The 23,790-nt window shown below is 66.3% G+C and overlaps 3 protein-coding genes across 4 annotated transcripts in view; 2 read left to right on the top strand and 1 right to left on the bottom strand.

Annotated features, from left to right (window-relative positions):
* Positions 1-642: 642 nt before the first annotated feature.
* Positions 643-3,517, top strand: RGS16 (regulator of G protein signaling 16). Its single transcript, XM_062211409.1, has 5 exons — positions 643-724; positions 1,014-1,109; positions 1,470-1,534; positions 1,693-1,859; positions 3,329-3,517. Exons 1-5 carry the CDS (start codon positions 681-683, stop codon positions 3,515-3,517), a joined length of 561 nt encoding a protein of 186 aa, XP_062067393.1. The 5' UTR covers positions 643-680.
* A 7,549-nt stretch (positions 3,518-11,066) lies between these two features.
* RNASEL (ribonuclease L) lies at positions 11,067-22,806 on the top strand. 2 transcript variants are annotated; one of them, XM_062211460.1, is made up of 7 exons: positions 11,067-11,153; positions 13,141-14,720; positions 19,443-19,528; positions 20,303-20,508; positions 20,680-20,812; positions 21,611-21,741; positions 22,151-22,806. In XM_062211460.1, exons 2-7 carry the CDS (start codon positions 13,244-13,246, stop codon positions 22,338-22,340), a joined length of 2,223 nt encoding a protein of 740 aa, XP_062067444.1. In that variant the 5' UTR covers positions 11,067-11,153; positions 13,141-13,243; the 3' UTR covers positions 22,341-22,806. The 2 variants fall into 2 exon arrangements, with proteins under 2 accessions (XP_062067444.1, XP_062067443.1); XM_062211459.1 differs by having other exon boundaries at positions 21,611-21,745.
* Positions 22,807-22,983: 177 nt separating this feature from the next.
* RGSL1 (regulator of G protein signaling like 1) overlaps positions 22,984-23,790 on the bottom strand; it is a 43,957-nt gene continuing 43,150 nt past the window's right edge. The window contains exon 16 of the mRNA XM_062211406.1: positions 22,984-23,222. Coding sequence (XP_062067390.1) covers positions 22,984-23,222 — 239 coding nt within the window. The remainder of the gene's footprint in view (positions 23,223-23,790) is intronic.

The following is a 23,790-nucleotide window of genomic DNA, read 5'->3' as shown; positions in this document are numbered from 1 at the left end:
GGGGCACGGAGAGCAGCACGACGCCTGCACTGCACACTCAGGGCGCCGGCGACACCAGAGCACTCAGCTGCAGGCTGTGTGGGCAGGGCAGTGCCACCCATGCATCCACACCAGCCCAACAGGAGCCTGGGCTGTGGGAGGGACGCCCCAAGGCCTCTGTGCCCCTGCCCCGTGGTCCTCTGCCCGCTGCCAGGGGGAGTGACCCCTGCACTCACCACAGCCCTGGGATCAGGGCGCTGCGTCCACGTCTTGGGGACCCAGCGGGCCTGGAGTGGGGAGGGGAGAGGCCTCCCAGGGTCTGCCTTGGGGCCGCCACACCACGCCCACCTGCCCTGCCCCAGATTCCCGCGTGAACCCTGAGCCTGGGAGGAGCTGCCATGTGCGAGCCTCGGCTTCCCGGTCAGCACACACGCCACGCCCGCAGTTCCCCGCGTAGGCGCCATGCGCCCAGCACACGCAGACCCCACTCGCGGTGCCTTCCCCGGGGCCGCCGTGGGAAAGCAGCGCCGCGCCCCGCCTGGCTCTCTGATTGGCCAGCGGCTCTTGACCAGCTCCGTGATTGGCCGGTGGTGTCAGCCCCGCCCTCGCCGAGGGCACAAAAGCTGCAGCGCCGCCGGGGCCAAAAGTAGCCGGGTGCACCTGCCGGCCCTGCGAAGCGAGCACTGTCCCTGGTGACAGCCATGTGCCGCACCCTGAGCGTGTTCCCCGCCTCCTGCCTGGAGAGGTGAGGGGGCCTGTGCGGCCACCGGGGTGGGGGTGGGGAAGGGGGGGCGGGCCAGCTCTCCAGCCAGCCTGCGGGCTCTGGACTGAGGTAGGGCTGAGGCCACCGCCGGCCGCACACACAAAGGGAGCCTTCTCCGAGGCCCTGAGAACCCGGCTCCCTGGCAGTGCCGGGCAGGAGGAGGCCCGGGCGCCGCTGCAGACTGGAGGGCCGGCGCCTCCAACCAGGCAGTGAGCCCCAGTGTTGGCCGAGCGCATGGGGAGCCCCTGCGAGCTCTGGGTTTGTCTTGCAGAGCCAAAGAGTTCAAGGCGCGCCTGGGCGACTTCCTTCAGGGACAGGAGCTGGGCCCCGCTGTGGGCAGCGACCCCAGGAAGCCCAGCAGACAGAGGTAGGGGCTGCTGACCCGGAGAAGCAGGACCCGCTGCGGGGGTGGGGTGGGAGGCTGCAGGGCCCCAGGCCCCTGACCATGTCTGCAGCCAGGGCACCTGTGCCCGGCAGTGGCTCAGCCTCCAGCGCGCGTGAGCACCTGGCCAGGGAGCCCTCCCCTCCTGGGCGTCGGCCGTGCCAGGCGCTGGGCTCTGGGCACATGGGCTTGGACACAGGATGGAGGCTGGAGCTGCCCGTGGGACGGACCCCTACGTGCGGGACTGCCGCCTGCCGCCGAGCGCCTTGTCCTGAGTGCTGGGGTTTGTGTGGGCTTTGCCTTGCCCTTGTTTTCCTGAAAATGTGACTCGGTGGCTGTTTGCAGCGGGAAGCCCTCGGAAGACACGCTGGGCTGGAGGGAGTCGTTCGACCTGCTGCTGGGCAGTAGAAGTGAGTGGGGCCCACGTGGGTGGCTCGGGCGCCCGGCACTGACCCCCGGGGAACACAAAGGCAGGGCGGGGGAGGGGTGATGTCCTAAGAATGGAGCCTCTGCCTGCAGCTGCTATTGTCTTCCCGGCTGACCCTCTCCCCTCCTCCCCTCACCCCAGAGGGAGTGGCCGCCTTCCGCGCCTTCCTCAAGACGGAGTTCAGCGAGGAGAACCTGGAGTTCTGGCTGGCCTGCGAGGACTTCAAGAAGACGCGGTCGGCGGCCAAGCTGGCCTCCAGGGCCCGCAGGATCTTCGAGGAGTTCATTTGCACAGAGGCCCCGCGAGAGGTCAGCGCCCCGCAGGGCCCCTGCTCCCTCCCCACTGAGAGCCAGGCTCAGAGGTGAAGGCCAGGCTCTGAGCCAGCCCTGGGTGCTGTGCCCACGCCAGGCCTCCATGCACCCCTAGGACATGGGCTTGGGGGCTCCACCCACTGCCTGAGGAGTTGGCCAGCTGTTGTCCCACCCCTTCCCTGGCCCCAGGTCAGCCGTCCCTCCGTGGGTTTGACAAAGTCCGTGGCGCCACCTGGTGGACAGACATGGTGACCCTTGGCTCTGCATCTGTGTTTTCGTGTCTGAGCACCTCTGGTCGGGGCTCCAGTTACACCCAGGCCACCGCAGTGGTCGCAGGGCCACAGCGAGAGGCCCTCCCTGCACGGTGATGCCCGGAGCCGTTGAACAGACGCCCACGGCGCTGACCTGGCTCCTCCGGGGGGGAGTGTCCAGCGGCCTGACCTGGAGGAGGCCGGCCTCTCCCCTTGTGAGGGATCAGGAGCGGCTGTCAGACACGGCAACTGCGAGGGGACAGGCACGGAGGTCAGAGTGCCGCGGGCAGAGAGCAGGGGAGGAGGGTGGGCAGGTGGGTGGGGGCAGTGGGGGGTGGGAGGTGGGCGGTGGGCAGTGGACAGGTGGGAGGTGAGCAGTGGGCAGGTGGCAAGTGGGAGGTGGGCAGTGGAGAGGTGGGCAGTGGGCAGGTGATAGGTGGGCAGGTGACAGGTGGGTGGTGGGTAGGTGGCAGTGGGCTGGTAGACAGGTGTTCGGTGGACAAGCGGGCAGATGGACAGGTGGGCAGGTGACAGATGGACGGGGACAGGTGGGCAGGCGGTGGTGGACAGGTGGGCAGTGGGACAGGTGCAGGTGGGTGGTGGGCAGTGGACAAGTGGGCAGGTGACAGGTGGACAGATGGGCAGTGGACAAGTGACAGGTGGACAGGTGACAGGTGGGCAGGTGACAGATGGACGGGGACAGGTGGACAGGTGACAGGTGGGCAGGCGGTAGTGGACAGGTGGGCAGTGGACAGGTGGGCGGTGGGTGGGTGGCAGTGGGCTGGTAGACAGGTGTTCAGTGGATAAGTGGGCAGATGGACAGGTGGGCAGGTGACAGATGGACGGGGACAGGTGACAGGTGGGCAGGCGGCAGTGGCAGGCGGCAGTGGACAGGTGGGTGGTTGGTGGGTGGCAGTGGGCAGGTGACAGGTGGCACTGTGGCTGTTCCTCTGGGTCACGGGGAGGGCAGCAGCGGGGCCCCCAGCCTGGTTGGGTCCTGGCAGGCTGGGGGGAGCAGGGCGGCACTGGGGGCTTGTCTGGGGCTGCACAGGCAGGGGACAGAGAAAGGGTTTCTCCCTCCCGACGTCCGGTGTGCACCTGTGAACTGAGAGCAGAGTCGCCCCTGGAGCGGGGCCAGGCCCAGGGCTGAGAAGCGGCTGGCGAGGACCCAGGAGCCATCCTGTCCTCCTGCTCACCGTGCCTGCCCTGACCCAGGTGAACCTCGACCATGAGACGCGGGAGCTGACCAAGAGGAACCTGGAGGGCGCCACGGCCGCCTGCTTCGACGTGGCGCAGGGCAAGGCGCGGGCACTGATGGAGAAAGACTCCTACCCGCGCTTCCTGCAGTCGCCCGCCTACCGGGACCTGGCCGTCCAAGCCCCACCCCGGCCCTCACACACCTGAGCCCAGGGGAGCCCCCTCCACGGGCCGCCCCCTCCCCCCGTGCAGGTTCTGCAAAGCAGTATGCAGCCATGGCAAAGGTCGGAGAGGTCACGGCTGCTGGAGCCCCCTCCTCCAATACGCGGACCCCACCCCGTGCACAGAGCCCCAGGTGGGGCTGTGAAGGAGGCTGTGGGCGGGGCTCTGGGGGAGCGGCTGGGAAACACAGGGTGCTCTGGGCTGCCGAGACCTCCGCCCAGTGCAGGGAAGGGGCCCTGCGGGCGGCACGCCCTCACCTGCCCTCACCTGCCTGTGGCCCCCCAGGGCCTCTGCTTGGACCACGTGTCCAGCCCCACAGGCTCCTCCAGGCCAGCGAGCCAGTGTGGCCCTGACCCAGGCTGAGGACCTGAGAGCCCAGAGCTCGGCCTGTGAGCCCCACGGGATGGTGGTCAGCTGCTCTCGGTGGCCTCTGCAGGTGGCCCTGGGCTGTGGTGCAGCGGGGCCCTTCCCCGTGAGTGGGGCTCCTGAGGACCCCGTGGAAGCCCGTGGCAGCAGCCAGCCCGACCCACAGGCCGGCAGGGGAGTGGGGGGAGGGGCGTCCCTGGATGTCCCGGAACCCACACAGGGAGGAAGAGGTGCGGGGTATTGGGGAGCCGAGGGCAGGCCCGTGGCCACCTTGGATGGGACACGGATGCTGGGATGCAGTGGCACCTCAGCCTCCCCCAGCCGCTTCCCGCCCAGGAGCCCAGGCCTGGGAGCCCCTTGGCGCCCCCAGAAGCAGCCCTGTGAGTGCAGCTCGGTGCCGACTTGGTGCCGGCGCTCAGTGTCTGTGTTGGTAGCAGCATCTCCATGGCTGTGGGCACTCGGCACCCATGTTGGTAGCAGCGTTTCCATGGCCACTGTGGCCGTGGTCTCTGTCCGCTGGAGAACCTCGCAGGGTGTGGCTGACCCCCCGTCCCTGCCTGTGCCTCTGAGCGCGTGGGGACTCAGAGCTGGCCAGGAGCTCCCTGCTCACTGGCTGGCCCCAGCCGGAGCTGGTTGCCGTGGTGGGAGTGATGTGGACACCCCGGTTTCCGTGTTCCTGCGTGCCGTGTTCCTGTCACACAAACAATAAAATCCATTGTGCGGCTCATGGGCGTGGCGGCATGGGCAGAATGGAGTGGAGGGCTTGGGTCCCAGCAAGGCCACGGGACTGTGACTTGGTTCACGTGGGCTGGGCTGCTGTGTGCAGGCAGACTCGGCCTGTGTGACATCACGTTCACGTTGCTCTCTGTCCACCGGGCGGGGAGCCGGTGCTGGGCCAGGGGGAGGGGGGGTGCTGCAGGTGTCAACTCCACCCTCCCCACCCCCTCCCCGCCAGCAGCCTCCTGGCCCCACCCCCGCCCCACCCATGCTGCCAGCCCCTCTGGTGCCTGCTACATACACATGAGTCCCTGTGTTGAAGTGGCTGCTGGCACATGCTGAGCTCTGCTGCCCCTGCCGTTAGCCTGCGTGGACCCCAGCACCACACCCTAAGCCCGGACAGCGGGTGCTGCGTGGGACCCTGGACAGAAGGCGGCGGGGCTGGGCACAGGGGGAGGAGCAGGCCTGGGGCAGCTGCACAGCTCACAGGAGGGGCAGGACCCTTCCCATTCCCGCCGCCTGCTACTAGGTGCCTACTGAGTGCACGCCCTGTGCCCACCCAAAGCCAAAGCCGGCATCTGTGCCACCGGTCACGGTGGCCTCAGTTCATGGCTTGGGGGCTGGGGCCCAGCTCTGCTTCCTGGAGGAGGCCGTGCCCCCAGGACGCACAAGGCTCACAGAAGCGGCTCCTGCCCCCAGCACACACTGGGCGCCCTGAAGGTGGGCCTCGCGGGCACGTGGCAGGTGGGGAGAATGGACCGCTGGCCGGTCCAGCAGGAGGTGGTTTGGAGGGGGGGTCTCAGCGACTCACCCGGGCCCACTCAGCCACAGCCCGGAGCCGGGGTCTCGGGACCAGGGCTCTGCCCCCGCCCCACCCAGGGCTGCTGTCTCCCCACTCCCTCCCCCACCCTTCAAACACCTGTCCCAGGTCCAGGTCTCCCAGGGGAACCTGCCCAGGACATCTGACCCCAGCGTGGTCTCTACTGCAGGCCCTGCCCGGCTCCCAGCAGCAGCTCCGTGGGGCAGATGCTGCCTCCCTTTGTCGCTGCAGAGCCGGGCTGGGCCCCGTGAGGTGCACTGCCCAATGGCTTCCGCTGCTAATCCCACGCCGCTTGAAGGGGCTCAAAATTTGTGGCAGAGTTTAGTCGAGTTGTGTCCATTAAGAGTATGAATATTAAAACTAACGATGCCCAGGCTGACCGGTGCGGTCTACACCCAGGGCAGGGCCAGGGACTCCAGGAGGCTCGCCCAGTGCTGATTACAATGGTGCCCTAGGGAGCTGAGTCCTCCCCGGCCCTCTGCTGCCCCCCTGTGGCCAGCCTTGGCCACGCAGTCTTGGCTTTCGCGCTATTTGAATTCTTTCTTTGGGTATCTCCCCACGGCTGCGCTGTGTGGCTGCAAAGTTGTGTTTATTCGCGCATTTGGCTAAAATTCGTGCAGCCTCGTGTGGAAGCCAGAATCGTGGTGGCCGTGGGTCCAGGAGCTGCTGGTCCCGCACCCCACGTCCCTTCTCTGGATTCGCTGATGTATCCGTTTCCACTCTGTTTATTTGGAAAGTTTCTGGCCTTCAAATACAGGTGCTCTCAGGTGCAGGGGGAGGCGCCCGGGGGATTCTGTGTCCCCGAGCTCCCTGTGTGGCATCCCAGCCGGCTCTGGGCAGGGGGAGAGCAGGGACGCTGAGCGTGCGGCAGGCCACTGCAGGCCCGGCAGGAGGCCCCTGCCTGGACAGCGAATGTGCGCAGCTTTGAGGGGCAGCTGCAGGGGCCTGCACTTCTGCTGCCCTGTGGGGGGGCACGGACTCGCCCGCTCCAGCGCTTCCGAGGGGCTCACCCGGCAGGGCTCGGGGCGCTTGGTGGCAGGTGCTCTGCAGCAGTGGCTGCCCGTGCAGGACAGGCCCGGCAAGGACGTCCATGGCCCCCACGCAGCTCCCGGGGTGGGGGCTGCCGTCCACACCCCAGCCACAGCCCTGGAACCCGGGGCCTGGGAGGGCCAGCGAGTCGCCAAGGTGCAAGGCCAGCAGGGAGCCTCTCAGCGGGCCACACCGCTGGCCACGGAGCTGCCCAGGCTGCCGCTGCGCTCTGCCGGACCCCGCCTCTTCTCACTGCTGTGGATACAGCCCCCCCGTCCTCGAGCCCAGATCAGCCCCTGCGGTCTCCGCACAGCTCACCCGGCCTTGGTCTCTGTCCTCTGCCCAGGGCTCCTGCCACTCCTGGCCCCGTGGGTGTGAACGCGTCCGGGGAGGGCAGCAGGCCGGGCCCTGTGTGTGTGGACACAACCTGGGGAGGGCAGCAGGCCTGGGTCCGTGTGTGTGGACACAACCCGGGGAGGGCAGCAGGCCTGGGTCCGCGTGTGTGGACGCGTCCGGGGAGGGCAGCAGGCCTGGGTCCGTGTGTGTGGACGCGTCCGGGGAGGGCAGCAGGCCTGGGTCCGTGTGTGTGGACACAACCCGGGGAGGGCAGCAGGCCTGGGTCCGTGTGTGTGGACGCGTCCGGGGAGGGCAGCAGGCCTGGGTCCGTGTGTGTGGACACAACCCGGGGAGGGCAGCAGGCCTGGGTCCGCGTGTGTGGACACAACCCGGGGAGGGCAGCAGGCCTGGGTCCGCGTGTGTGGACACAACCCGGGGAGGGCAGCAGGCCTGGGTCCGTGTGTGTGGACGCGTCCGGGGAGGGCAGCAGGCCTGGGTCCGTGTGTGTGGACACAACCCGGGGAGGGCAGCAGGCCTGGGTCCGCGTGTGTGGACACAACCCGGGGAAGGCAGCAGGCCTGGGTCCGTGTGTGTGGACACAACCCGGGGAGGGCAGCAGGCCTGGGTCCGCGTGTGTGGACACAACCCGGGGAGGGCAGCAGGCCTGGGTCCGCGTGTGTGGACACAACCCGGGGAAGGCAGCAGGCCTGGGTCCGCGTGTGTGGACACAACCCGGGGAGGGCAGCAGGCCTGGGTCCGCGTGTGTGGACACAACCCGGGGAGGGCAGCAGGCCTGGGTCCGCGTGTGTGGACACAGCCCGGGGAGGGCAGCAGGCCTGGGTCCGTGTGTGTGGACACAACCCGGGGAGGGCAGCAGGCCTGGGTCCGTGTGTGTGGACACAACCCGGGGAGGGCAGCAGGCCTGGGTCCGTGTGTGTGGACACAACCCGGGGAGGGCAGCAGGCCTGGGTCCGTGTGTGTGGACACAACCCGGGGAGGGCAGCAGGCCTGGGTCCGCGTGTGTGGACACAGCCCGGGGAGGGCAGCAGGCCTGGGTCCGTGTGTGTGGACGCGTCCAGGGAGGGCAGCAGGCCTGGGTCCGCGTGTGTGGACACAACCCGGGGAGGGCAGCAGGCCTGGGTCCGTGTGTGTGGACACAACCCGGGGAGGGCAGCAGGCCTGGGTCCGTGTGTGTGGACGCGTCCAGGGAGGGCAGCAGGCCTGGGTCCGTGTGTGTGGACACAACCCGGGGAGGGCAGCAGGCCTGGGTCCGTGTGTGTGGACACAACCCGGGGAGGGCAGCAGGCCTGGGTCCGTGTGGACACAACCCGGGGAGGGCAGCAGGCCTGGGTCCGCGTGTGTGGACACAACCCGGGGAGGGCAGCAGGCCTGGGTCCGCGTGTGTGGACACAACCCGGGGAGGGCAGCAGGCCTGGGTCCGTGTGTGCAGACGCGTCCTCAGGTAGTAGAGCAGGTGTGGCCCCTGTGTTTATGGGCCCCAGGGGAGGACAGCAGGTGCCCGGCCTGTGCTCTGTGCCCTGAGACAACCGAGGTGATGGCCGGCGTGCACCTGGCTGGGTCTGTGACTTGTGTCCTCTGAGGATCTGCTCTCTCCTCTGGCAATGACCCAGCACGAGGGCTGCTGTTTAAATGGGATGGTCCTCCTCCATCAGACCTGGTCCCTCCTCCATCAGATCCTGGTCCCTCCTCCGTCAGATCTGGTCCCTGCTCTGTCAGATCCTGGTCCCTGCTCTCTCACATCCTGGTCCCCCTCCATCAGACCCTGGTCCCTCCTCCATCAGACCCTGGTCCCTCCTCCATCAGACCCTGGTCCCTCCCCACTCAGATCCTGGTCCCTCCTCCGTCAGATCTGGTCCCCCTCCGTCAGACCCTGGTCCCTCCTCTGTCAGACCTGGTCCCTCCTCCATCAGATCCTGGTCCCTCCTCCGTCAGATCTGGTCCCCCTCCGTCAGACCCTGGTCCCTCCTCCCTCAGACCGTAGTCCCTCCTCCGGCGTGTTCCTAGTTTGAGCTTTGTGATTCCTGACTTTTTTCTGAATTATGAATGGCCTCAGCTCTGTGTGAGTGGAAATTGAGAGCCATCAGGAAGCAGTGTAGTGAGTGGGCGTGACAGCCCACCCTGAGACGTGCTCACTTGCGCCCCCCAGGGCGGGCGTGTGGCCCAGCAGCGGGGACGCCCTGAGCGTGGGGTCCCAGGCCCAGTTTTGGCTGCAGTTCATTGCCCACAGACACCCCGCGAGGGTGATAGCCGGGCTCCTGCCAGCCACGGGAGCCCCCGGGAGAGCTCCTGGCTCCCAGGCTCCCAGCTCCGGCGGCCGTGGGCCCTGGGCAGTGACTCGTGGATGGAGCTCTGTGTCTGTTGCTCCTCTCTGCCTGTAATAAATAAAAATAAATAAAAATCAAAAGAAAAGGAATTACAAGCTCCCGTCTGCGGACCCAGGTGGGGGAGGGGTACAGGATTTTCCTTTTTTTGGACTATTTATTTATTGATTTGAAAGTCAGAGCTACACCGAGACAGGAAGAGACACACAGAGATCCTCCCTCCATGGTTCACTCCCCAAACGGCCACAACGGCCAGGGCTGGGCCAGGCCAAAGCCAGGAGCCAGGAGCTCCTTCCTGGAAGCACTTGGGCGGTCTTCCAACGCTTTCCCGGGCCACTAGCAGGGAACTGGATTGGAAGTGGAGCAGCCGGGACTGGAGCCGGTGCCCACAGTGGATGCGGGCACTGCAGGAGCAGCACCGAGTCCTGGGGTGTAGATTTTCTAAACCAATCTATCCGGCCCGGTTGGGTTGGAGCAAATGGGCTCCTTGGTCAGCCCAGAACCAGCACCTTGGCTTGAAGCCGTGGGGTGACTGGACACAGGTGAGGAGAAAACACACAAAAGACTTAAGACACCCGAGGACCAGAGGGGGTGGGGACAGAGGGGCGGGGCCAGAGAGGGAGGAGGACCAGGGATGGGCGGGGCCGGGTCCTGGTCACAAAGGTGTTGCCACAGATGTGGGCAGGAATGACACAGCAGCTGAAGGGATTAAACTGTTAAGGTTAGTGAGCTGGGGACCACACCTTCACCCTGCCCCGTGTGCTCTCGTCTCTGACCTCACTTGTATGCCCACCTGCCAATCAGACTATGTAACCACGCCCCTGTGGAGGTGAATCAAAGGCCTGGAGCATGGTGGGTCGCCCCTTGCTGTCCCGCTTCTTGGGCCTGTGGCCTTTCTCTGCCTCTGCTTTCCTGCCCACACTGCGCTACCTGTGGCTGCTCCTCATCGCACGCCCCGCTCCACGTGGCTCCCGGCCTGCTCTCTGCCTGGTATGGACCAGCTTGTGCTTCCAGACTTCTCTCTCCCCTAACAGCCCTCGCTTCCTGTGTATTTCTCTCACTGAATACATGCTAACACCTACCATGTCACCTGGTTTATTGGAGCTGATATCCAGAATCCCGACCTGAGTAGACAGCAAAGACCCTCAAGACATTCATACTGAAACTATCACTAAGCTCGGGATTTCACTGCCTGGTCCCTCTGGGCGCCGAGTGGGGCTGCTCCTTTGTCAGGCAGCTCCGGCTCTGGGCTCCTCCTGAATCCCACGCAGCTTGGGCTGAGGCGCCAGGCCCCACCCCCACAGCACCCACTGTTTCCTGGAACCCTCCACAAACTCTGACCTGAGCTGGCACCGCCCAGGTCCCTCCTGCATGCCTCACGGCCTTGGGACAGGCGTGGTCCAGCTTCAGCAGGCCAGACTGACTTCCGCCATGGCTCCCCTGCCCACCCCCCACCCCCACCCCCACTCCCGCCCAGGAGCCTCACAGCCCCCAGCCCCACAGGGCAGGCTGAGCGCTGCTTCCTCCCCCTCCTGCTCCTCACTGGCTGCAGAGGGGAGGAGGGCGGGGTGTGGCCCCGGCCCTGGACACAGGTTTGCTGAGGGTGAACCGGGTGACATTCAGTCCCAGGTTTCACTGTCCAGAGCCAGGCGACTGGGGACCCCCTGGGCCGCCCGGTGTGGTCAGCTGTGGCCCACGTGGTGCTGGGCACAGAGGGGCCGCTCTGCACAGCTGTAGGGGCCTGGGCGGCCCTGTGCTCTCCACAGCAGCTTGCTTTGTGCTGGGCCCCTCAGGCACACACCTCCACCAACCCTCACCACACACCTCCCACTAACTGGCCCTGTGCTTCCCCGTCCACTCCTTCCCCACAGTCCCAGGAGGGGGAGGGGCAGGGGGAGGGGCAGGGCGGAGCGAGGTGTGGTGAGCCCCGCCTCCTCCAGCCCTCCTGCCCCCAGGGGCAGGCTCCGGGGCCAGCAGTTGTCCAGGGAGCAGCAGGAGCAGCAGCCTGGAGGTAAGAGGGGCAGCAGGAGAGGCTGGGGGGCGGGCAGGGGAAACCCAGACATGGCTCATTCCAGTCTCGGGGAAAACGAAACCAACAGCCAAACGGAGGGTTCCCAGCGGCCACCAGGCTTCCCCAGGCGCTGCTTCCTCCTCTGCTCCCTCTGCCGGCCCCCACCCCGCCGACAGGGTCTGCACACAAAGGCTTCAGCCCCGGGTGGGCGGCGACCTGGCTGCTCCGAGCACCCGGAACAGTGGGGGCCACGGGGGGGGGGGGGTGTCTAGCGGGCTCTTGATCTCCCTCCCTCCCTCCCCCTCCCCCTTCGCTATTTATTTATTTGGAAGCCAGAGTTACAGGGAGCCAGAGGTCTTCCACCCACCAGTTCACAGTCACAGCCAGGCCTGGCCAGGCAGGAGCCAGGAGCCTGGACCTCCATCTTATTCTCTCATGTGGGTAGCAGGGACCCGAGGACGTGGGCTGTCTCCTGCTGCCTCCCAGGCCCCTTGGCCTGGAGCTGGCTGGCGCTCCTCTGCCTGCAGGAGCGTCAGGGACGGGGTGCCTGAACTCGTCCCACAAAGTGGCCTCCGCGGCTCTCCCGTCACGGAGGCACCCACAGGACCGCCGGCCTCACTGCCGTCCAAGCTGTGTTTGAGGAAACAGACTCGGCTGCAGGAAGTGGCTTCCCCGGCTGCACCCCGGCCGCTCAGGGAGCGAGCTCAGGCCTGGGGAGGCGGAAACAGAAGCCCCGCGGTGCCTCTGGCCCACTGCAGGTTCTTGTGTTTGAAGGCTGCGTGTCTTCTGATGGGGTGGTTCTGTGATCCCGAGAGAAAGGAGTTAGTGCGGGCTGAGTGCAGACCGGTCACTCCGCCCCTTGCAAGCTACCACAGGAAATGAGCTGAGAAAGCCGGACTTGCGGCAATAGCGTCGAGACTTGAGAAGTTTTGCAAGGCAAGTTGTCCGAAGCCGACAGGGAGGGCAGGCGTGGCGCGGGTCAGGACACCGGAGGCCAGGCTCCCCCACCCCTGTGAGTGCGCCCTGCGGGCAGGGGCCAGGGCTCCGTGGCTGGGTCTTGGCCACCCGGGTAGGAGACTGGATTGGGTTCTTGGCTCCCGGCTTCAGCCCAGCCCAATCCCAGCCATTGCAGGCACTTGGAAAGCGAACCAAAGGACAGAAGCTCTCTCTCAGTCTCTCAGCAACGAACAAACAAACCAAACAACAACAAACGCAGGTTAAAAAAGTGCACGTGGGCCACGTGGCGCAGCGGGTAAAGTGGCGCCTGTGACACCTGCATCCCGTGCGGGCCCCGGTTCGAGTCCCAGCTGCTCCACTTCCGATCCAGCTCCCTGCTAATGGCCTGGGAAAGCAGATGAGGGCAGCTTAAGTATCTGGGTGCCTGCCACCCAGTGGGAGACCCAGGTGAGCTCCTGGCTCCTGGCTTCGGCTTGGCGCAGCACTGGCCATTGTGGCCATTTGGGGAGTGAACCAGTGGATGGAAGACCTCTCCCCCCTCTTCTGTCTCTCCCCCTCCCTCTCTAACTCTGCTTTCAAATGAATAAATAAATCCTCTGAAACAAGGCCACTTAGTGACAGGGGAGAGGGACGCTCGTGTGGCCACAGGGTGAACCCGGCTGCCTCCGCAGTGGGCGGCGGTCAGCGGCTCTTGCAGACGCACACTCGCTCAGACCACTCCGGAACTCCAGGCTTCTGCCAGGGGAGGCGGTGTGCGGCCTGGAGCTGCGCCCTGCCCCGCACTCCCTGGCTGGACGCATGCTTGGGCTCCTGCCGCCCACCCGGGGGGACCTGGATTTCTTTCTGAGCTTCTGGCTTTGTCGGTCCCAACCTTTGGGGGCATTCGGGAGTGAACCAGTGGATGGGGTGGGAGGAAGTGTCTCTCCATCCCCCCTCTCTTCCGCCTCTCGAACGAATTTGAAAAACCCTAAAAGCCACACGCAGTGTATTTACCCAAGATTGCTCCTAACACTGACCTCTCTGATTGCAGTCCCTTCTGGCCGCTGTGAGACCGAAGCACCTGCCTCCCTCACTCCCAGCCTGAGCCCCAGGGCCGAGCCAGGCGGAGAGCTGCGGCCAGCTTGGCGTTCGCCATGGACACCCAGGACCCTCACAGCCCCCAGGACGGCCCCAGGCCCCCCGGCAGCGGGGGCGGGGCGGAGGCCGACGGCCGCTCCCTGATGGCCGCGGTGGCGGCCGAGGACGTGGCGCGGATCCGGGAGCTGCTGGGGCGCGGGGCCCACGTCAACTTCCAGGAGCCGGAGTGGGGCTGGTCGCCCCTGCACAGCGCGGTGCAGCGGGACCGGCCGGACATCGTGGAGCTGCTGCTGCAGCACGGCGCGGACCCCGGCCTGCGCAAGCGGAACGGGGCCACGCCGCTGATCGTCGCGGGGCTGGAGGGCAACGTGCGCGTGCTGCAGATGCTCCTGGAGCGAGGCGCCGCCGTGGACGAGCGCGACGCCCATGGCTTCACCGCGCTCATGGAGGCCGCCGGGCGTGGGCACGTCGAGGCCCTGCGGTTCCTTCATGAGAGGGGCGCGCGGGTGAACCTGGCCCGGGAGACCACGCGGGAGCAGCAGGCGCTGCGCAAGGGCGGCGCCACGGCCCTCATGGACGCGGCCGAGAACGGCCGCGTGGAGGCGGCGCGGGCGCTGCTGGAGCTGGGTGCGGACGTGGGCGCCCGCGACAACATGGGCCGCAGCGCGCTCACGCACGCGCTGCTGAGCTGCCCGGCCGAGCGCGCCGAGGCCACGATCCACCTCCTGCTGCGCCATGGCGCAGACGCGAACGGGCAGGACGCCGAGGGCAAGACGGCCCTGATCCTGGCGGTGGAGAGGCGGCACCTGGGCGCGGTGAGGGCGCTCTTGGAGCAGGAGCGCCTCAACGTGGACGAAAGGGACAGCGAGGGCAGGACAGCGCTGCTCGTGGCCACCCAGCTCGGCCTGGGCGAGGTGGCCCGGCTGCTGTGCCGCAGCGGGGCCCGCGTGGACTGCGGGGACCTGGTCTTGGCCGCCAGGAGGAATTACGACAACGACCTCGCCCGGTTCTTTCTCAGTCTCGGAGCTCCAGAGCGACCGCAGGCCCCCGCCCAGGACTGGAGGCCCCAGAGCCAGCGCTGGGGGCCAGCCCTGAGCCGTCTCCACAGGATGAACCGTCCCATGATCGGCAAGCTCAAGATCTTTCTCGACCAGGACTACCGGATCGCGCCCACGTCCGAAGGGGGCCTCTACCTGGGGCTCTACGAGGCCCAGGAGGTGGCCGTGAAGGTGTTCGCGCTGGGCAGCGCGCGGGCACGCCAGGAGGTGTCCTGCCTGCAGAACGGCCGGCCCAGCAGCCACCTGCTGACGCTGTACGGGTGCGAGAACGACCGGGGCCGCCTGTACGTGTGCGTGGCGCTGTGCGAGTGGACGCTGGAGGAGTACCTGCACGCGCACTGGCAGGAGGCTGTGGAGGACCAGGAGGACGTACGTGCCCGGAGGGTGCTGGCCACACTGCTCGCGGCCGTCCGGGAGCTGCACGAGTCCTGGGGCTATGCCCACGGGGACCTGCAGCCACAGAACATCCTCGTGGGTGAGTCTGTGTCCGCTCCGTGTGGCTGCTTGCAGAGGCCAGGCAGTGCGTGGAGATTTGTTTCCCGCGAGGACACAAGCAGGGCCTGGGGCTGGTGAGGGACTTCCTGCCACCCCACCCCTTGGCCGAAGGCAGGAAGGCAGTGGACAGCGCCTTTCTAACAGGCCCCGCCCTCCTGCGTGGAAGGCGGAGCCCTCCGGCCTCCTCACCTCCCACCGTGGAGGAAAGTCTTGGCGAGAATCTGGAACGTTCGATTCCAGGGTCCTTGCAACCAACCAGAATCCCAGGGCAGCCGCCCCCAAGCCCAGCATCAGGTAGAGGTCGGCCGAGGCCGGTGACACCAGGTGGCTTCATATCTCCCTGGCTCCAGCAATGTGAACTCCTGGAGCAGTCTGCCTGCCAGCCAGGGAGTCGTGAAGTGAGTTCTTCCAGCCCAGGTGGCAGCCACTGTGGTCCTGGTGGCACAGCTGGGGTCTCAACAGAGGGTCCCTGGTGGGAGGAGGCAGACTCCAGAGAGCAAGTCAGCACCTGGGCCCCAGCCCGAAACAGAATGATGTTCCGGTGGATTCGTTCTGGGAGGAGGAGCGTGGTGGGGGCAAGCGGCGCGGAGTCACCACACAGACCCCGGGAGGCCCCGGGAGGGAGTCGGGGGAAAGCAGGCCTGAGGCCAGCAGCCTGCAGACTCATTCATTTCAGTTGCTACAGCTGCTTATATAGCCAAGGCAGCCAATCCGGTCAAGGGGTGGTCTGTGCCCTAACCAATCACAGCCTGTTGCCAGGCAGTTTCCAAAGCCATCCAATCACAGCCTGTTGCCAGGCAGTTTACGAAGCCATCCAATCACAGCCTGGTGCCAGACAGGCTCCGTTGTCATGTGGTTTCTGAAACCATCCAGTCAGCTTGTTGCCAGGCAGTTTCTGTTGCCAGCAGCCATCTTGGCATGGCCTTCACATTCCACCACAGAATGAGGGAAACAGCAGCCCAGGAGACGAGCGAGGAGGAGCAGAGAAACCATGAGAGCCACACGGCAGCAAAGGGTGGGCAGACGGGTCTGCAACACAGGGCGCTGGGTGGGTGCCGACGCCTAAAGAGAACAGAGAGCACTGGACACGGACGCCGACACAGGCAGAGGACACTGGACACGGACGCCGACACAGGCAGAGGACACTGGACACGGACGCCGACACAGGCAGAGGACACTGGACACGGACGCCGACACGTACAGAGGACACTGGACACGGACGCCGACACAGGCAGAGGACACTGGACACTTAACATGGACGCCGACACAGGCAGAGGACACAGGACACGGACGCCGACACAGAGAACACTGGACACGGACGCCGACACAGGCAGAGGACACTGGACACGGACGCCGACACAGGCAGAGGACACTGGACACGGACGCCGACACAGGCAGAGGACACTGAACACGGACACCGACACGTACAGAGGACACTGGACACGGACACCGACACAGGCAGAGGACACTGGACACGGACGCCGACACGTACAGAGGACACTGGACACGGACACCGACACAGGCAGAGGACACTGGACATGGACGCTGATGCTGACACACGAAGAGAACAGAGGACACTGGACACGGACGCCGTCACAGGCAGAGAACACTGGACACGGACGCCAACACAGGCAGAGGACACTGGACACGGACGCCGACACAGAGAACACTGGACACGGACGCCGACACAGGCAGAGGACACTGGACACGGACGCCGACACAGAGAACACTGGACACGGACGCCGACATGTGCAGAGGACACTGGACACGGACACCGACACAGGCAGAGGACACTGGACACGGACGCCGACATGTGCAGAGGACACTGGACACGGACACCGACACAGGCAGAGGACACTGGACATGGACGCTGATGCTGACACACGAAGAGAACAGAGGACACTGGACACGGACGCCGTCACAGGCAGAGAACACTGGACACGGACGCCGACACAGGCAGAGGACACTGGACACGAACGCCAACACAGGCAGAGGACACTGGACACGGACGCCGACACAGGCAGAGGACACTGGACGCGGACGCCGACACAGGCAGAGGACACTGGATGCGGACGCCGACACAGGCAGAGGACACTGGACGCGAACGCCGACACAGGCAGAGGACACTGGACGCGAACGCCGACACGTGCAGAGGACACTGGACACGGACGCCGACACAGGCAGAGGACACTGGACACGGACGCCGTCACAGGCAGAGGACACTGGACACGGACGCCGTCACAGGCAGAGGACACTGGACACGGACGCCGACACAGGCAGAGGACACTGGACACGGACGCCGACACAGGCAGAGGACGCTGGACGCGGACGCCGACACAGGCAGAGAACACTGGACACGGACGCCGACACAGGCAGAGGACACTGGACACGGACGCCGACACAGAGAACACTGGACACGGACGCCGACATGTGCAGAGGACACTGGACACGGACACCGACACAGGCAGAGGACACTGGACACGGACGCCGACATGTGCAGAGGACACTGGACACGGACACCGACACAGGCAGAGGACACTGGACATGGACGCTGATGCTGACACACGAAGAGAACAGAGGACACTGGGCACGGACGCCGACACGTACAGAGGACGCTGGACACGGACACCGACACAGGCAGAGGACACTGGACACGGACGCCGACACAGGCAGAGGACACTGGACACGGACGCCAACACAGGCAGAGGACACTGAACACGGACACCGACACAGGCAGAGGACACTGGATGCGGACGCCGACACAGGCAGAGGACACTGGACACGGACGCCGACACAGGCAGAGGACGCTGGACGCGGACGCCGACACAGGCAGAGGACGCTGGACGCGGACGCCGACACAGGCAGAGGACACTGGACACGGACGCCGACACAGGCAGAGGACGCTGGACGCGGACGCCGACACAGGCAGAGGACACTGGACGCGGACGCCGACACAGGCAGAGGACACTGGACACGGACGCTGACGCTGACACACGCAGAGAACAGAAAACACTGGACACGGACCCCGCACCCCACAGATCCCGACCTTGTACCCTGCAGAAAACACCCCCTCGAAGGGGCTCATAGGCCTACGTAGCACCTGCACCGCGACGCTCCCTGTGAGGCATAGGAGGAAACAGGTGACTTCCAGGTGCATCAGTGGTGCGGCTGATGAACGAGCTGGTGCGAAGTGGGAAGCAATCGGCCTCGTTCAGGTCTCTGCTCTGCCCGGGCGTGTACAGCCGAGAGCGAGCATGGCTGCTGCGCGTTGGTAAAGGACCGTCTCCATGCTGCGCCAAGAACCCTGGCAGCCCAGCAACACAGAGACAACTGTGCGACTGACTGAGGGGCCGTGGCAGGCGTGTGGCATGCGTGTAACAAGCGTGTGGCATGCTCCTCCGCATCATTTGTCATCAGACACGCAGGCGGAGGTGGTGAGACCAGAATGCACCTGTCGGAGTGGCTCAACTCCAGGACAGGAGCCTCACCCGGCCCAGGTGCCCCGACCACTGCCCCCAGTGTGCGCTCGGAGAAAGCCCGCACACCGCCACGCGTGCCCGCCAGCACCCTTCAGAAAGGGGCGGAGACACAGGAGACGGGAGGAGGCGTGAGTGCAGCGTGAAAGGTGAAAGACGCGTCTGGCACTGGGCTGTGCGCCTTCCGCTCTCGCACACTCCGGAGGAGGCAGAGCTGCGCAGACAGGGAAGCGCTCCGTGCTGCATGGCTGAGGGGCAGGGAGCGGTGGCCCTCTCGGTGCGTGGGGCAGTGGCTGTCTTCTGTGGGACCCCCAGTGGTGGGTGTCTGCTTCCAAATACATGTGGGAATCCATGGGGTGCACAGCATCGGACGGGAACCCAGTGTCAGTCAGACTCTGTGACAGGAGAGGGACAGCCAGGGCCATGGAGTGGAGCGGACCTGAGGGTGGCGACAGTGGGGTGGCTGTGCGTGGGGGGCAGCTGTGGGTGTGAGGGGGTGGCTGAGTGTGTGGGCATGGCTGTGCCTCTGTGGGCATGGCTATGCATGTGGGGGGCGGCTGTACGTGTGGGTGTGCCGCTGTGCGTGTGTGGGTGCGGCTGTGGGTGTGGGTGTGGCTGTGCATGTGGGGGGCGGCTGTGCATGTGTGGGTGCAGCTAAGCCTGAGTGGGGGTGCCTGAGTATGTGTGTGCGCGGCTATATGTGTGTGGGTGTGGCTAAGCCTGAGTGGGGTGGCTGAGTGTGCGCAGCTGTGTGTGTGCGCGGCTCTGTGTGTGCGGCTGTGTGTGTGGCTGTGTGCGTGTGTGCGCGGCTGTGTGTGTGTGCGGCTGTGTGTTTGTGTGTGGATGTGTGTGTGGCTGTGTGTGTGTGCAGCCGTGTGTGTGGATGTGTGTGTGGCTGTGTGTGTAGCTGTGTGTGTGGTTGTGTGTGTGTGTGCGCAGCTGTGTGTGTGTGGCTGTGTGTGCGTGGCTGTGTGTGTGGCTGTGTGTGTGTGTGCGCGGCTGTGCGTGTGGCTGTGCGTGTGTGGCTGTGTGTGTGTGGCTGTGTGTGTGTGGCTGTGTGTGTGTGTGGCTGTGTGTGTGCAGCCGTGTGTGTGGCTGTGTGTGTGCGTGTGCACGGCTGTGCGTGTGGGAGGGCGCGGCTGTGCATGGAGTCCCGCGATTCAGTGATTGGCCCTGGCAGTGGGGTGGGGGAGCGGGGGTCTCACGTGCTCCCCCATCCCCGGCAGACACCAGGGGCGATGTTCGCCTGGCGGATTTTGACCAGAGTGTGCAGCTGGCCGGAGCCGCGCCGGAGGTCAGGCAGGATCTTGAGGTAACCCCGTCCCCGCTGCCACCCCTCCTGTCCTCCTTCCTGCCCCCTTGCCCGGCCGTGACCGAGGGGACGCTGAGGGAAGGCCCCCAGTGCCCTGCATGGACGCCGTTTGCCTGGTCCCTCCTGCACTAGGTGGGGGCAGATCCCGGGGTCTCCTGTGCCCCTGGGACCCCGGGGCTCCCGCAACCTCTTTCCCAGATTCCTCTGGGAGGAGCTTCTGTCCCCAGCACACAGTGGGCGTGGCGTCTGCCCAGGCGACTGGAAGTTATGCTTGGCTCTCAAGGGGGCCAGCAGCAAAGCCCCTGGGGAAACTCACAGGGCGGGGTGGGCCCAGCCCTGCAGGGGAGACCCAGCCTGGCCCCACAGGTGGAGACGCCAGGCAGCCGCGGTTCCTGAGAGGGCAGTCCCAGCCCCTGTGGACGGCAGCTCACAGGCTGACCCGACCCTGGCCTCCTGGCCTCCTGGCCTCCTGGCCCCCAGGTCAGCCCCTTCCCTGAGTGGCGTCTGGGCAGTCTTCCGGGCTGACCCCCTCCGCCCCCAGGGTCTGACTCCTGGGGCTCCACTGGCTCCTGCGTCTGTCCAGCGGGGCTCCGGGTGCAGGGCCTTCCTCCCCCTCCCCACCAGCATTCCATCCCCTCGAGGCCCAGCTCACCCGGCCTGGTGCCTGAGGCCCAGGACTGCCTGCGGGGTGCTCTGTGTGCGGGGCTCCGCCCGTCCACCCTGGCTGTGCCGGCCTGCCTGTCAGTCTGTGCCTTGGCCCTGGCTCACGTGCAGGCGCTGGGGCGGCTGGTCCTCTACGTGGTCCAGAACGGGGACGTGCCCTTCGTGGAGCTGACGGCCAAGCCGCCCGCTGAGGTCGTGCACCGCTGTCCAGACGAGGAGAGCAAGGACCTCGCCCGCCAGCTGCTGTGCCCGGGCGATGACGTGGGGGACCGGCTCGGCCGCCTGCTGGGCCACCCCTTCTTCTGGCCATGGCAGGAGTAAGCCAGCCCGGGGCCTGCAGGGTGGACGGGGAGGAGGGCGGGGCCCGCGGCCCAGGGCCTCGGAGCTGTGCATGCTTGGGGCGAGGACTCTTGGGAGCAGGCGGCGGGGAGAGGATGCAGTTTCTGGAAAGAGAGAATGGCGGACGGTAGCGAGGTTCTGCCTCCCAGCCGCTTCAGGACGCTTCGGAACGTGGGCAACGAATCCGACATCAAAAGGCGGAAGCGTGGAAGCCAGCTCCTACAGCTGCTGCGGCCCGGGCTCTCAGAGCACCGCACAAGCTTCGCCCGCTGGACCCAGAAGGTAAGGCGGGCTGGTGGGAGCAGGCGCTGTGACGCCTTCCCTGCCCGGTCTCCCTCACGGTGGCCCTGGCCGCTCGCCGATCACCACGGGTCAGCCTGGAGCCCAGCGAGGCCACTGCTCCTGCCGCCTGGGACATCCAGCTCCCAGGGGCCTCTGGACCTCAGAGAGGGGAGGAGCATGTGTCGCTGTGCACGCTGAGCCCCAGGGAGCCACAGGCTCCACACCTGCAGGGTTGGCCAACCTCCATCAAAAACGCCCTGTGATACGCGTCTATTACACCTACCTGGCAAATAGAACACAACACTGCCCTGGATCCAGGCGACAGGTCACCCAGAGGTCACAGCACCGCCCTGGATCCAGGCGACAGGTCACCCAGAGGTCACAGCACCGCCCTGGATCCAGGCGACAGGTCACCAGGAGGCAACCTCAGAAGCATGGGCGGCCTGGGCAGGTCTGGGCAGGCTCTGTGCCATCCCACGTAAGGGGCTGGCACCCCTTTGCACTGGGGTCCCAAGGGTCCTGGAAGCAGCCTCCTGCAGAGCCCGAGAGGCCAGGCAAGCGTCTGTCCATGGGAGGCTGCAGAAAGAGCTGTGGAGCCCCGGGACCCGTGCAAAGCACTGTGGGAGAATCCTGTCTCTGGCTGAGACCGCCAGCTCCCCTGGGCGCCTTGGTGGCTTTCTGCCTCCACTCTTCTTTCGTCACTGCTGGTAGCCGTGGCGTGCGTTCCAGTCGGTGCTGGGCCTTTGGGTGCTCCCTCCCACGGGGACCCCACGTCTCTGCGTCATGTTTGCGCTTCAGATCCACGGGGATGTGATGAGGGACATGAACGCGTTCTATAAAGACAGCAATTCCTACAAGAACACCGTGGGGGACCTGCTCAAGTTCATCCGGAACGTCGGGGAGCACATCAACGAAGACAAGAACAGGAGGCAGGTGCCGTGGCCCTTCCTCTCGCTCACGTCCAAGTCCAGGTCCTAGCTCGGCCTGCTGGGCAGGGAGGATGCTTGTCTGCCTTGTGCCTGGGCCGGCTGTGTCCCACAGGCGCTCCCGATTCTCCCTGCCTGTGCTGGGGGCTCCCTGGGGCACAGGGCAGCTGGGCAGAGCCAGAGGGGGCACAGCTCGGGGCCCTTGGGGTCCTGGGATTGCAAGCAGGGGCCGTGCTCTGCGTTGCTCCCATGAGGCGATGAAAACACTGAGACCCGGGAGCAGCAGGCAGCCGGTGCGACACCGGCTGGAGCCGGCGGGCGGTGGGGTGTGCGCCGGTCTGCGTCCACGGCAGGGCTGTGTGGGGGAGGGCACCTGGGCGGGCGTGGCCAGCCGTCCTCCGTGCTGTTTCAGGATGAAGGCGCAGATCGGAGACCCTGCCTGCTACTTCCAGAAGACGTTTCCAGATCTGCTGATGTACGTGTACAGGAAGCTGCGGGACACGGAATACAGGAAGCATTTTCCCCAGCTCGCTCCACACACTGGCCTCTGTGTGGCAGAGCTGGCTGGGCCGGCGGACCGGGCCCCGAGTGCTGGCCCCTGAGACTGGGGTGACGCGGCAGCATCCTGGCATTTGATGGGCAGCGGCCGGGGACAGGGCCAAAGACGGCCCCCACCCCCCACACAGAAGCTCCCGAGGGGCTGTCTGCCCCCTCCCCGGCGCTTCTCTGGCTCCCTCCACCCGGAGCCATGGCACCCCTGCTGCTGCCCCTGTGCCCACCTCGTCTGGAGTCCTGGTGGCCCCCGTGTGCTATCTCAGCGAGGCTCCAGCACGGCCTCTCACCCCGAGGGAGCCGGGAGGGACCGACGACGCCAGAGGGCCAGCTCAGACCTGTCCCTCCGTGACTCCTTCCCGGTCACCGGACCGAAACGCTGTGCTTGGCTCCAGCGGTGCAGCTGACAGGTCCTGGGAGCGGGAGCTTCCGGGGTGGGGGTGGGGTGGAAGCTGAGCAGGAGCCGGGGCACCCAGCACAACACCCATCCGTGTGTCCCGCCAGTAAACCTGCACCCTCCGATGACGTCTCTGTTCCTTAGTGACGCTCCCGCGCTAGCCTAGCGCCCCCCAGGGGTTCCTGACCCCTCCCATGATGCTGGAGCAAGGTGGCGGTGTCCAGGCCGGCTTCGCTCGCCTTCCCGGGTTTCGCCCGCGGTCGTCGCCAGGCATCGAGCCGAGTGCGTGGCTCCCGTCAGGGGCTGTGCTGGTCGAGGCGGTCCTGTGCCTGGGGTGGCACAGCCAGGTCGTTGCCAGGCATCGAGCCGAGTGCGTGGCTCCCGTCAGGGACTGTGTTGGTCGAGGCGGTCCTGTGCCTGGGTTGGCACAGCCAGGCGTGCCGGATGCCAGTGCGGGCGAGCCGGGGACCGTGGGAGTGGTGATGCTGCCCTGTCTCGGGTGCCTGCTGCTTCCTGCTGCAGTGTCCCTGGTGTGCTCGGGGGCGGTCACACGCGGTCCACAGGAAATCCGTGCCGCCACCCGCAGTGGCAAGCAGTAGGTGCAAGGGCGCCCGTGAGTCCACAGGGCTGGGTCTTTCTGTAGCACCGGAGACGTGCACTCAGGCCACGGTTCCCAGCCGTCAGGGTTTTCGTCTGCACTTCTGGTGACGCCCGGGAGGTCAAGGTCGCAGCGACCTTCCCACTGCACTTCCTGTGTGTGTGAACCCCATGGCTCAGGCTGTGCCTGAGGCTGACTTCTCAACCTCCTCACGCCTGCACCTGCTCTCCCGGTCCCCGCGGGTCCGGAGCCTTTGCCAGCTCTTCCTTTGCTGGAAGTGGAACCTCTGAGCTCCAACCTCGCCCCCCCACACCCCTGGTCCTAGAGGGCCTGTCTCATGCAGGCAGGGGCCGCCCAGGTCCTGAAATTCCTCCTCCACTGGCCCCCACCCGCCACGCTGCCCCCAGCACCAGCCCTGTTCCCTCCCAACCCCGCCTCCGCCACCCAAGGCCAGGTCGCCCGGCTGGTCCCCACAATCTTCTCTCCACCAAGTGACCTTCAACAA

The sequence above is a fragment of the Lepus europaeus genome, chromosome 14, assembly GCF_033115175.1.
Source record: "Lepus europaeus isolate LE1 chromosome 14, mLepTim1.pri, whole genome shotgun sequence".
NCBI lineage: Eukaryota > Metazoa > Chordata > Mammalia > Lagomorpha > Leporidae > Lepus > Lepus europaeus.
This window is presented reverse-complemented; position numbering and strand designations above follow the sequence as displayed.

Excerpts from the sequence above, each read along its gene's own strand:
- RGS16 (XM_062211409.1), top strand. The coding sequence starts at position 681 with ATGTGCCGCACCCTGAGCGTGTTCCCCGCCTCCTGCCTGGAGAG. Across the intron at positions 725-1,013 it reads CCCGCCTCCTGCCTGGAGAG|AGCCAAAGAGTTCAAGGCGC; the intron begins GTGAGGGGGCCT and ends TTTGTCTTGCAG. Across the intron at positions 1,860-3,328 it reads GCACAGAGGCCCCGCGAGAG|GTGAACCTCGACCATGAGAC; the intron begins GTCAGCGCCCCG and ends GCCCTGACCCAG.
- RNASEL (XM_062211459.1), top strand. The coding sequence starts at position 13,244 with ATGGACACCCAGGACCCTCACAGCCCCCAGGACGGCCCCAGGCCCCCC. Across the intron at positions 14,721-19,442 it reads GCCACAGAACATCCTCGTGG|ACACCAGGGGCGATGTTCGC; the intron begins GTGAGTCTGTGT and ends CATCCCCGGCAG. Across the intron at positions 20,509-20,679 it reads TTCTTCTGGCCATGGCAGGA|CCGCTTCAGGACGCTTCGGA; the intron begins GTAAGCCAGCCC and ends TCTGCCTCCCAG.